General features: G+C 38.5%; 1 protein-coding gene across 1 annotated transcript; it reads left to right on the top strand.

Moving 5' to 3' along the window:
• Positions 1–4,247: 4,247 nt before the first annotated feature.
• On the top strand, positions 4,248–10,958 carry ASIP (agouti signaling protein). Its single transcript, XM_063300060.1, has 3 exons — positions 4,248–4,413; positions 10,182–10,243; positions 10,782–10,958. Exons 1-3 carry the CDS (start codon positions 4,254–4,256, stop codon positions 10,956–10,958), a joined length of 399 nt encoding a protein of 132 aa, XP_063156130.1. The 5' UTR covers positions 4,248–4,253.
• Positions 10,959–13,525: the final 2,567 nt, after the last annotated feature.

The raw sequence follows: 13,525 nt of genomic DNA, 5'->3' as shown, positions 1-13,525 counted from the left end.
TAGAATATACAGTCCACCTTCCCTTAAGCTCTCTTAATACTACCTTTTCCAGAATATATCAACATTCAAGTTGCTAAATTAACTTGTCCTTGGTAAGATTCATTAAGGCTTATAAACACAGATGTTTTGTGGATATATTGACTTAATTCAGCAAGAATCTATTTTTTTCTTTCAAAATCATGTCATGTAAGCCTTTATTTGCAGCATGAATGCTGTTTCTTTGTCTGTACCTTGTTCTTTTTGCAATTCCTGTGCAAGCTTGAATTTTCTTTTAGGATGTTTGATCTTGTTTCTAACTTTGCGTGGGCCTTTGCTTTGTAAAGTCTGTGTTCCCTTTTAATACTATGTCCTTTTATATTGCAATAATGACAGGCTACATTTCTCCCTTTTATCCTTTTTAGAGAATTCTCTTCAGTTGCATCATTCAAATCATGTGCTCTGATTTCTCAATTACATACATTCTCAAGGGAAATTTCATCATGAAGTTTGAATAACTTTACTATATACTTATAATTTTCTGGCAATGATCTTAATAACAGTTCCTTGATTAAGTTAAGGTACAAAATATTTTGTTTTAGTGTCTTCTGAACACAGAGATATTCTGACTCACGTAGTGTTACCAGATGTCCTGCTTTTTGCCCTTATGTCCTCCATCTGGCAGGCATAGCCTTAAAACCAAATATTGTCTGGCTTTTTGAGTCCCTACAAGCTATCTCCTCCTGAGCAGCTTTTCTCCATGGCACAGCCCTTTCCTAGTAAGTGCTAACTGCAAGTTAAGAAGCTCAGCTCTGTGACCTTAATTACTGTAGTTGATTAGTTCCCTGGGCTGCCCTGCTGCCTGAAATTGACAAGTTTTTAATCAGTTACACACTGAAGGTCTTTGCCTCCTACCTGCTCTAATACATTCCTACCATTGAAAAACCAGTCTTTCTGATACAGGAAAAAACAAATTCACATACATGTAGGCCTAAGTACTTTTTTTTTTGCAGGTTTTCACAGTAATTTTTGTCATGAATGTCAAGAAAGCTAAACAGTGTGTCCTCCTTTCCCCCATTTGTCCTCCTTTCCAATTGTCTGTGTCCTCCTTTGCCTGTTCAGATTATCTGGTAACCTTAGACATGTGTTCCATTAAAATTCCATTTTTTGATAATCTCAGATTTATAAATTTTCCTATTGCTCATTCCTGGGTAATTTCCAATTTAGCTTGCCCCCAGCACATTCCCAGTCAATCCCTACTTCCAGATCAGAGCAAGCACATACCCGACTCAGTTGAGTTAGCAAATATCTCATTAACCACCCATCTATCTATTAAACATCAGCAATCATCAGAAACAGTTAACTGGCAAAATAGGACAAAAGGCAGCTAAAAGCAGGGGAAGAGAGACATGAACAACAGGCAAGAGATAAAAGGGCAGAGAGTTTAACCCCCGCAATCTGTATTACCTGTATCTAGGCATCTAAAGACACAGAACTTTCCCAGCGCTACAAGAAATAAAACTCTGGACAGCAAGGACAGTCCCAAATATTTTTCCAGCATTAACCCTTTTATGTACCTAAAGGCAACAGAATAGAGATGAAAAGTAGGCTACAAGGTGACCCTCCTCTATTCTGCACTATGAAAGAAACAGTCTGTTGGATAGGGATGAAATTTCCAACTCCCTGGACTCAGCATTTTTTTCCTGTAATTGCTCTGTTTCTTAACTGCCTTGCTGTCCTTTCTGTATTCCCATGGTCTGTTAGGCATTCCATCAGGCACAGGTGTTAAATTACACTGTGGGAAGCCAGCCTGAAATATTATCATTACTACTCAAGCTTACTACGATCTCTGAATTTGAGATTGTTCATAATATTGCCTGATGCACCTCTACCATGTTTTATCATGGAAACATAAATGGCCAGTATAACCTGCCACAAATTATTTACATCTGCATTACAGTCCGTATCCTAAATATTCTATAAAGATATAGTGGCCATCATCCTCATGTATGGAAATGAAATCAAACTGCTAGGTTAAATACTTAAATAATCCACACATAAACCAATTAGAAGAAAAATATAAAGAAATGGGACAACAGAAGCCATTATTCTTGATAATAGTTTATGTTGGATTTCACTTTCAAATGGTCTGAAAATACATGTTCTCTTGAACATTTGAAATTGATGAATTTATTTGAGTGATGCAAATATGAAACTGATAATTGCTTAATGAATTAATAAAGGGATTATTGATTATCAGTTCCAACTTGGATCAGTTAATTGAACCCTGGTAAGACCGAGTGGCTGTGGGTTAATGGTTCTTTTGTATCCAGGACATTAACATCTCTGGTTCTGGATGGGGTTGCACTGCCTCAGACAGACCCAGTGCGTAACTTGGGAGTCCTCCTGGACTCACGGCTCCTGCTCGAAGAGCAGGTGGCAGCCGTGGCCAGGAGAGCCTTTGTGCAGCTACGTGCTATGCACCAGTTACGCCCCTTCCTGGACCAGGAGGCCCTTCGAACAGTCACTCATGCCCTTGTTATCTCTCAGATAGACTATTGCAATGCGCTCTACATGGGGCTACCCTTGAAAAGTATCCGGAAGCTTCAGCTGGTCCAGAATGCAGCTGCGCGAGCTGTTTTTGGTGCCCCCAGAAGGGCACATATAACACCACTGCTGCACGAGCTGCATTGGGTACCAGTTTGCTTCCGGGTCCAATTCAAGGTGTTGGTTATCACCTTTAAAACCCTACATGGCATGGGACCAGGTTACCTGAGGGACCGCCTCTTCCCCATTACATCAACCCGTCCCACCCGATCGTGCAGAGAGGGCATGCTATGGACCCCGTCTGTAAAAGAATTTCATCTGGTGGGGTCCAGGAAGTGGGCCTTCTCCACAGTAGCTCCCGCCCTGTGGAACATGCTGCCCCTGGAGGTGGGATTGGCCCCATCGCTCCTGGCCTTTCAGAGTCTGAAGACCTGGTTCTGCCGCCTCGCTTGAGGTGGAGAGGGGAATAGAGTTACATGGGGATGGTTGTTATAGACCACTCCTCCCACACTTGGACTGTTTTAGATCTTCCATCGCTTGGATTTTTATTCTTTATTTTTATTTCTATTATAGTATTTTTATTGTATTTTATTATTCTGATGGTTTTAATCATTTGTTGTAAACTGCCCAGAGGCCTCCGATGGGAGGAGATGGGCAGGGATAAATTAGATAGATAGATAGATAGATAGATAGATAGATAGATAGATAGATAGATAGATAGATAGATAGATAGATTGAATTCCTTACTAATTTTCTAAAATATTTATCAAATGTATCAAAGCTGAAATCAAGGCAAGATATGCAGATTTAACTAATAAAATATATCACTATCTATATTACTAATTTATATTCTGAAGAATTGTGATATAAATCATTTATATTATAGTCTTGTCTAATAGAAGTCCCAAAGAAATGTTAAAAATCAAAGAGGAATGTGGATATTTTTACTGGTGCCAGTATAAATTTTGTCAAAGGATTTTTCAGCATTGAGTGATATAACTGCAGCTTGATTCTCTTTTATTCAATCAGAGCAACTGTATCAATTATTTGACCCATATATGTTTTAACAAAACCAACCTGATCATTTTTATCAATGAACATATGACTTTCTGCAGAAATTATCTGTAAGGCATAAGACAGAGATTTCAGCTCTGCTCCTGACCTCAAGTGTACATGCAGAATTATTTAATTGAAAATTTACTGCAGATCATTTCATGATTATAATCTAACATCTCAGAGATGTTACATAATGGCAATCACAATCAAATATGTAAAAGCTGCTTGTGAGTGGTTTTTGAGCTGAAATGTTCTCAAGGGTATTTATTGGATGTTCAATAAGTACTGCTTCTTGCAGGGACATGTACACACTCAGCACATTAGGGCGTTCAAGAAAGGATGAAAAAGGATTTAAAACATTGTTTCCCTATGCAATAATTATTTAACTCAGTTGATCAAATATGTTCAATTCTCTCTCATCTCATTCTAATCAATGATGAATGTGCATTTTTACACTTTTCTGTTTTGTTCTACTCAAAACTGGAGTGAATCCAGGAATTCTTTGTAGTTGTCCATTCTAGCAAAGGAATGATGAGTGGGGTGGGAGGACAAGAAGCATGGATGCTAGGGGGAAAATAAAAAGCATGGCTATGCTTTGACATATGACCTGCCTCTTTTTCCTCAGGTATCTGAGACCTTAGCAAAAACTTCTATTTTCTTTTTTGCCTTCCAGGATGGAATATAAGAACGTTTTTCTGGGTTTCCTTCTTTGCTGCATGTTGTTTACAGCCGGCTATTCTTACATGATATTTGAGGAAAAGCAGAACTTGGACAACTATGCAATAAATAATAACAAAATCAAGATCCCGGATCTCCCACCCATCTCTATAATAGGTTGGTAAAAATGGATCCTGCTTTGAATCTTAAGCCCAGAAATGAACACAAATTCCATCCCTCTCCTCCTATCTCTACCTCCATTTCAGTACTGTATTGTAAGATGAAATCTGTGAAGCATTTTTCTTCTACCAGGTAGAGTTGCTAATGAAACGGTAAGGGAAACTTTACCACGGGAATGATAGCACATCCATGTTTTTATTTCACCTCCTATTTGTAAACAAAGAAGAAAAGGAGGGATAAAGAGCTGCAGCTTTTTGAGAGCTGCCACACCTGCCTGTCTAAGTGACAAAGTTACTAAGGCTTCAAGAAACCCAGATATAAATTCTCAGTAGGTGTTAATGGTTTTATTTAATCATTTAATCTAACTTAATAGTCCTGGAGAAAATCTAGCGTGTGAATACTAAGAGTTAACACCAACTTGATGGCACAAAATCTTCCTAATTATGTTTTAATGGTAAAGTGTGATTTCTATACAGCTATATTCATTTGGTGCCAATAACAACCAGCACTTTAACATGAATATTTCTGTATGTAAATGATTCTAAGAGAAATGTGTGTATTTCCATCTTAAATATAACAGGAGGAAAGTTTACCTTAGCCTAGATAAAGAAAAGAATATGGAACCTCACTCGTGGCCTCCCCAGTAGTCACACAAAAAATGTCATGCAAACAAATACCTCAGCCCATGAATAGTGATATCACATGAATAACAGCAGTACTGAGAATTGTGCTTCTTTTTTACTGCCTCTGGATCAACTTTTGGTGAGAAGGAATCATGAAGGACTCTGAGTGGATAATAATAAAATAAATTTGTACAACCTTGTATCAGTTAAAACAGCCATGGTAAACAAAACACATACAAAAACAGAATTTAAGATAAAAAAATTGAAACAGAAGAACAATTGTTATTAAATTATTGAAGCATTCTTAATATTAAATCATTTAGCATATTGCCAATGATATGGCAATATTTGATACTATTATTATTATTATTATTATATACACAACATGAAATCACAGCTGCCAGTTTTTTAGCTGGTGTTGGCCTTCATTCACACTGAGTTCTTCTCAAGAACCTAGGATGTCATAATGTATTGGTGTGGTATATGTGCAGATCCAAGCAGTTTGACCTTTTGTAATTGACAGATGGAAATTTTGTCAATGCACAGATTTTCTAAGTGCCATCCAAGGTTTTTTGGTATGGCACCCAGTGTGCTGATAACCACTGGGACCACCATATCCGGTTTATGCCCCAATCTTTGAACTTCAATTTTCAGATCTTGATACTTTGTGTTCTTCTCCAATCCTTTGTCTTCTATTCTACTATCCCCGGTATTACCACATCAATTATCCAGGCTTTCTTTTTTTCAACCCTATTATTATTAGTAGTAGTAGTAATAGTATTTCAATACCTTCAAGTCCTTCTTGACTCCTGGGAACTGCCTGGACAAGTCATTGCAGTTTTCTTGGCAAAATTTCAGAAGTGGTTTGCCACTGCCTGTTTCCTAGGGCTGAGAGAGAAACTAGGGACTAGAACTTTCAGTCACCCAGTTTCAAGCCTGGAGCCTTAACCACTACACCAAAGTGACTCTCTTGATAATATTACATCTGTGTTTTTGTTGTTGTTGTTGTTGTTGTTGTTAACTTTGAAACAACTCTGGATGGCTTACACTTAAAAAAAAATAGAAAACAATAAGAACATATGGGTCCGGACAAGCCACATTCTATATACCATAAAACAACACCAACAGGGGCTCCACAAACATGCTATCCCAAAGCCTGGGAGAACAGACATGTTTTCAAAGACTTCTGGAACATCATCAGGTTGGGAGCAGCACAGGTCTCTGGGAGAATATCACTCCAGGCTGGATGCTTTGTGCTTGCTTTTGGATAAAAAAGCAGAGTACAAACATTGCAATGAAATTATATACAATATAAACAGATAACAAATTTAACCAGTTACATATGGGCACTGCTCTGTGTAATGTAATATGACAGATATGATTAAAGTGACATCTAGGGAGCCAGGGGGCTGACTAGGACCCCTAGAGATTTTAATTTAATTTAATTTATTCCATTTTGGCATAGCCTGACTCTGGGCAGCATACAATAAAACCAACAGAATAAAAATAGAATAATTATGAAAAATAAATAAACAAAATAATCTAACCCAATAACATTGCTGAAATATTTCAAGTTCTTGAATTTTTGTGAAAGCTAAATGGTTCAGCAAGAAAGATATGTAAACTTGCTGAGAACAAGGAACAAGATAAGGGATCAGTCATCTTACATAATCATTTAGAACAAATAAGCAAAACAGAAAGTGCTAGTTTAAACTGACAAGTCTAAAAGATGCTTTAACTTGATGTTCGCTCAAGTCCTTCCATTGTTTTTTACTTTGTTTTGGGAGAAATAGAAATAGAAAGTCAAATTCTCAATGTCCCAAATCAAAACCCTATGTTCCAGATTAGATATTGAGCAAATTAGATCTCACCTATATTTGCAGCCCTCATCTTCACATCCCCACTCATGCCTCTTTTCATCTTTAAAAAGGAACAAGTACAGAGTAACATTCCTGGGCTATTCAAATTGAACCCATATGAAATTCACCGCATCACAGAGTTATGAGACGAGCCAGTTGAAACATCAAGGCTAATTTTTACAAAGGCACTTCACAGACGTACTGGGATTAATATGAACATTTTTGCCATTAGCCATCTGCTCATATATTATTAATTGAATCACTATGGCTTCCATGATGGCTTAAATCTTATTTTATGTCAAAATATATTCTAGTGATATTAGGAATCATCAGATCTTCAAAAGCCTTGAGAACAAGTTATATAAAATTGTAAGGTACAATACTAGAATCTAAAACGTATGTAAGGGTAAATAAATACCTGTATTCTATTTCCCACCACAAGGTATAGGCATAGCAGTTTGGTAGTTTCTCTTGCCACACTCCTATCTTCCAGGGGGTGTCTCAACTGGTGTTCACTCTGTACCTCCACTGTATATGTGAGAGAGGGATCTCACAACCTGTGCTGTGTTTCTGGAGATTAAAAGGTAAATATAAGAACAGTGAAATCATTTCAGTAGTACAGACTCCTGCCCATGAGTAGCTAGATGACTCAATTCATCTTCATCTGCAGGAGACTGATATCACCAGAGATAAAACAATATAAAATGTTATTTTGGAAAGAAGATAAATTGCAACCTCCTTTTTTAACTTGAAATATTAACAATGCAAATAGTGTGGTTAAAGATGAATTAGACAGCTGTTCAGATTATGATGATATAGCTATCAACTTAAAAGAAATTTACAAAAAAAACAACAACACAGTGCTCCAAGCAGACCACAGGATGGATATAAATAGAAAGTTCTTTAGCAGAATCTTGAAAAGAAATGCAGCAAGGATTTAAACCCAATACAGGTCACAGAAAGATTATAAATGCAAATAAGATGTTCATGCTCACTCTAAAGAATGGATAAAGGCTGGAATTACACAGAATTCACTAGCTTACATAGAGAAGTATGAACATGAGACCATGAGACTTAACTTAGCGCCACACAGAAACCAAAACCTTTATGCAAATTCCTAGCTTGCCTTTATTTCTACTGAAATAGCACTGTCTGAAAGATCTGTTTCTCTGCTTCAGTTTCCTTGGATTTCCCAGCTTCTTGGAAATTCCAAACTTTAATCAGAAGCTGCTGGGAAATGATAAACCCTACTTCTTGCCAGCTTCAGTACACAGACTTCCGCCTTTCCTGCACTAGTTTTAAAATGATCACGGTTTTAATATACTGGTAGCAGAGGGAGAAGCTGAGATGGTTTGACTCTGTATGTGACCATGTCTGTCTGATTTCTGCCAGCTGGCAAGAGAAACACATTCACAGCAGGATAAATCATTATTTGTAGAGAGTAAGGAAGATGACCCTGACAGATCCATTACCAAAACATGGCTTAAGTCCAAAACAACAAGAAGGTATGTACAAACAATCAGGCAGACACCTCCCAAATTCACATGAGTTGGGGAAGGGGAAGAGGGGAGTAAAGCACAAACTTGCAAGATTCTGTTACTATAGCCAATATTAATGAAAGTAGTTTGATCCTTCTTGTGGAGTTGATTTCTAGGTTTGGTCTACTCAGTGGGGAGTATTCCCATTTTTTAATAAACTGCACTCTCTGTTATATTTGTACTCATGAAACTAAGGTTAAATTAAGGGTTGACAATGTTTTCAGGCATTCGGCATCTGGTTGGATGTCAGGTTCCTCCCATACATGGATATACTACTCTCCCCCAACATCTGCAACACTGTTGAGTTTGTAGGATTCAAAGCTGAGTCAATTATCTATCAGCTCACTTCCTACTCCAGGGGATGCATTATCAACAGACTCAGCAACATTTTTATGATGTCCACAGACTAATCTGATAGAAAATAGGCAACACATGTATCATCTGTCTTTGTTCTGAGTTCTCTGAAAGGAGCTATATAAATGTATCAGAATGGCCTATAAATATTCATGGTAGGGTGCTTTGCCATTGATAAAATCTTCTGCTCATCCTGCTTTCCAGTTCTTGACATTTCCTCCCTCCTATCAGATAGCAAGGCCTGCAGTAGTAGTCACCAATTGCCCATTCTGCAAAAGCAAATGGAGGAATGGCTGCATGGCCTGCTCTATGGTCACCATTTTTATTCATTAGTAGGCTGACCATATGCCCCGTTTTGAACAGGACAGTCCCGTTTTTTTAACATTTCCCAACCATCCATCGTTTTAATATAAATGTCAATTTTGTCCCGTTTTTTAAAAACGTTGGAGCCGTTATTAGGAAAAGCGGGAAAAAATTGAAATTGAAATTGAAAAGGAAGCTGACTTACCCATGGGCAGTAGTTCTCAATCCGGCAGGAAACCTAGAGCGGGAACCGCAGGAACAGCTGATTGGCGGTGAGCAAGAGGAAGAGTTGCTGCCGCCAGTCAGTGCAGTGGAAGACGGTCAGAAAAGTGCGCCCAGCAGAAAAGAAGCCGATTGGCTCTCAGACCAAAATGGCAGGAAGAACATAAATTAAAGGGTGCGCCAGAGAGAAACAGGTTGTCGGGGACAACCATTCACTAGACTCCTCTGTTCCTGTCCTCCCGTCCCAGCTCGCCGCCGCCCTCAGCCCTCTTGCAACCTCTCCACCCAACGCCACCCCTGCACCAGCCTCTCCGGACCCAACCATTGCCGCACCTCCTCCTCCTGAACCTTCCCAGCTTACTGTCAATAACTTTTTTTATCGTCTTTTTCGTGAAAATGGAATATTACATAAGTTTAACCCCATCCCGTGTTGCCATCCCAATGTCCCATTTTTATCTCAAGGAAATATGGTCAGCCTATTCATTAGTTTAAAAGACATGAGAATTTTTGCAAGTACCACGCTGGACATTCAGATGGCCACCCCTATTTCATCATCCACCCAAGCCCCCAAGACCAGCAAAGAGGTGTGAGACCATTTACATAAACTGGAAGTGAGATGGAACTGTGATTTCTTTCAAGTTAAAGCAAAAGTATTTTATCTCTACTGCACTATTCCAAAATCAGCAGAGAGGCATTCAAGTTCAATCCTACAAAACATGCTTATGTAGATGAAATGCATGGGTTGTCATTGCAATTGAAAGAAGCCAGTGGACTTCCTGTCCAATCCTCCTATAGGGTCCTGCCTGTTGCAGTTAAAAAATGCATATTATGCACGTTTCTGATTTCTTTCCCTTTTTTCCCTAAAGATTTAACCAAAACGTCCCTGAAGCTAAGCAGGAAAGAGGCTGAGAAAAAGAAATCTATGAAGGTGGGTGATTGTTCTTAGCATATTTATAAATATAAATAAACTACCAATTTATATTCTTCTTTGGACTGTCAAGACTTCCATAAATAGTTTTGGGAATTGTACTTTGCTGAGGTTGCTACAAATCTGGGGTTGGAAATCCACAAACAATTTCCAAGGTTTTCTGGAGATACAAAGTTAAGATTTTAAGACTGGATAGATAAATTTAAATAATGAACAATATTTTTGTTCTTAGGTGAACTATGAACAAGACAACTGGTTTGACCAGTGGCCAATGGCTAATTCTGCATATAACAACTCAGTTTGCTCTACATACATCACCATTCCAAGCACTTGTCTGTGCTTGAAATCTGCAGCATCATAAAGTACAATGTAAAAAAACCAATGCAATAAAATAGCTTAAAAATACGCTCAAAATGAAAAGCACAGATAAAGCATTTCCGTCAGTTAAAGCAAGAGCTGACTCTTGGGCAGCAAAAGCTATTGGGACACTTTTTAAAAGCTGTGTTTCTTTTGGTTTTGCTTTGTTTTCTCTCCTCAGAGAATGGGGCAACAGAAAAAACCTTCCAGACCCAAACCCTCTCCCCCTCTGAACTGTGTCGCTACTTGGGCAAGCTGCAAGCCACCATCTCATCCCTGCTGTGATTTCTGTGCCTTCTGCCACTGCCGACTATTTCAGACAGTCTGCTACTGCCGTATGGGAAACCCAAACTGCTAGATCAAAGCCAAGAACGCCCTCAGTGTCTCTTGATTCCTCAGTATCTCCCAGCCTGGTTGCCTTGTGTATATTGCAAAAGGGGCCAAGAGCCTTGACTTCTTCCAAGTGTCACATTCATTGTGCAATCTATCTCATAGGGTAATGCTGCCAGAAACAAGCTAGTCCCTGCCACGGTAATTATGGTAGGGAAGGGTTGAACGAGATAGAGGCTGTCAGCCTGAGAGGTAAAGGGAAGGGGAGAGAACGAAAGTTGCAGATCAAAAATAGATTATATTTTCCTTCTGAAGAACTGCATTTACTGAACATTAGGGATGTAAATGAGAAACATGGGCTGCAATAAAAGAAGCTCACCAAGACAGTAATCATGCTGATTTCTAGCAATATGGGGCAGGTGGAGACAAGTTATTGCTCAGTGCTTTATTGTTAGCTCTCTGTAACAGGGTTGGGTAACATTTAGCATTCCAGATATTGCTTAACTACTGGCTCCAACCATTGATGGGGATAATGGGAACTGAGATTAACAAATCTTTGTGGTCTGTAGGTGTCCTATCTCCGTAAAAACAGGGCAGAGAACCAGTTTCAGTCCAAGGGATTCATTCACTTCTCTAATATTTTAAGGACTACCCACTAGTGTTGGTTATAGCCAAAACCAAGATAGGTATGGCAAAAGGATCTGTTATTCTCATTGCTTTTTTTGCTTTCTTTGATTTGTCTTTTGTTTTTGCTTGTCCTTTCTATCACCCCTTCTCCATTCCTCTGTTCTTCCTATTGTTACTATATACAGACCATGCTGCCTTCATTCTCCCCTCCGGAGAGAGAAGCTAAGTCAATGGAATCCAGCACAGAGGCAAAACAATTTGGTAACGGAAAAGGAGAATGATGCTTCTGTGCATTATCATTATACTTAGATTTTGTGCTATTTGGTGAGAAAAGGAGATTTTAACCCTAGACTACCCATATGGGAAACAATTGCAAAATAGGGAAAGTGGAAGCATGGGGAGCAGGATCAAGGAAAGTTGGTGGAACTTGGTAATTAGCTAGCAAACCAAACAGAAAGAATTGGCAAACTACATTGTTCCATGGATCAGAGGTTTCCCACTATATGGATAATTCTAAAGCATATTCTTCCATTTCATAAAACAAATCAAGATAAAAACTTCAGCAAGACTATTCTCCATCTTCAGTTTTAGACTGGGCTGTGTTTCAATTCAGCAGTTTCAATTATATTTGTGTGTATATATGATGCCAAATTATTTGTAGCCAAACTTAGCTGAGGTCTGCAGCCTGTGTTGATTAAACAAGTTTGCCTATATTTTCATGATTTAGAGAGCTATGGATAGCAACAAGGCACTGTATAGGGTTCTAAAGACCACCTATCATTCTGATCATTACTGCCACTGAGTCTGTCCATTTGACTTTGGAGATTTCATATGGCATTGCCTGCTTGAGCTTAACTTCCTGGCCATAAAAACTAGACATTGGCTTAAGTTCAGAATCTTGAAATCTCCTTCCAGTATTTTCTTGTGGCCAGTTCAGCTCATCCCCACCTTAAAATAACTTGTAAATATTGATTTGCCTCATAAAAATTGTTGAAACAACTTACGTGAAACATACTAGACCTATTCAAAAATTGCTGCATTACATGTAGGATAAGAAGGAACTGTATAGTTGTTTCTATATCATAAAGCATTCCTTAGGTATTCCATAATGTTGGAGGTCCTGGTAAATCCAGCATGCCTCATTAGCATGTGCATTAGCATGCAAATTAAATTTGTCCCATGATGCAACTCTGAGGAAGCTTTTGTTGCCACTCCCATTTCCTCTCTCTCTCTTCCTCCTTCTTCACTGGGAGCACACGGCTATGTGCTGCTCCATCTCTGGGAGCCATGTGGTGTGCCTGGAATACCCCCTTTCTTCCACACAGCTCTTAGCAGCTGTAGGGCTATGGGTGAATTATGTTTAGGGACAAAAGAAGAACAAAGATTTCATCTTTTTCACCAAACATGGATGTAACTGAACCAAGAATAAAGTCAGTCAGATTTATTTTTACTTCTTAACCTACTCTGTCTACACGTGTGATTTTATGCTTGGGAGGGCTAAGTGTGTAAGATCAATAACCTGTGTTTCTCTGATGTGCTCATTGAAGCTATCTAAGATAATATTTTTCTGAGTACAGCTTCTCAGCTGTGTTAAGCACTGCTCCATTTCAGTCATTCTAGCAGGCCACTAAATGGCTTCACATAATACATTCATTGCTAATTAAAAGAAAAAAGAAAGACCGCCAGCAACAGTCAGATAATGGTATAATTCATGTTTTTTTTCCAGTCCCAATAGTATTGATGGGATCAACTAAGAAAAAAAGAGAAAAATAATGATGTGATTAAGACGCTACCAATTTCTTGCATGCTGAAACAGGAAAATAGATAATTTATTGTATGCTGAAGTAGAAGACTATCTTTTTCAAAAAAGCTATCCCTGTACATATATATTTTAAATATATAGGGGTGGGGGAATAAAACTGACACATTTTCATTACTGTTCTTAAGCAATCTTTGCAAGTATACAAG

The sequence above is a fragment of the Candoia aspera genome, chromosome 3 (assembly GCF_035149785.1).
Source record: "Candoia aspera isolate rCanAsp1 chromosome 3, rCanAsp1.hap2, whole genome shotgun sequence".
Lineage (NCBI taxonomy): Eukaryota > Metazoa > Chordata > Lepidosauria > Squamata > Boidae > Candoia > Candoia aspera.
The sequence above is the reverse complement of the archived record's forward strand: the minus strand, read 5'-3'. Positions and strand labels throughout refer to the sequence as shown.

What these genes read in the sequence shown, in the direction of transcription:
- ASIP (XM_063300060.1), top strand. Translation starts at nt 4,254, where the DNA reads ATGGAATATAAGAACGTTTTTCTGGGTTTCCTTCTTTGCTGCATGTTG. An exon ending in CCCACCCATCTCTATAATAG is followed by an intron (nt 4,414 to 10,181) that starts GTTGGTAAAAAT and finishes TTTTCCCTAAAG; the next exon opens with ATTTAACCAAAACGTCCCTG. An exon ending in AGAAAAAGAAATCTATGAAG is followed by an intron (nt 10,244 to 10,781) that starts GTGGGTGATTGT and finishes TTCTCTCCTCAG; the next exon opens with AGAATGGGGCAACAGAAAAA.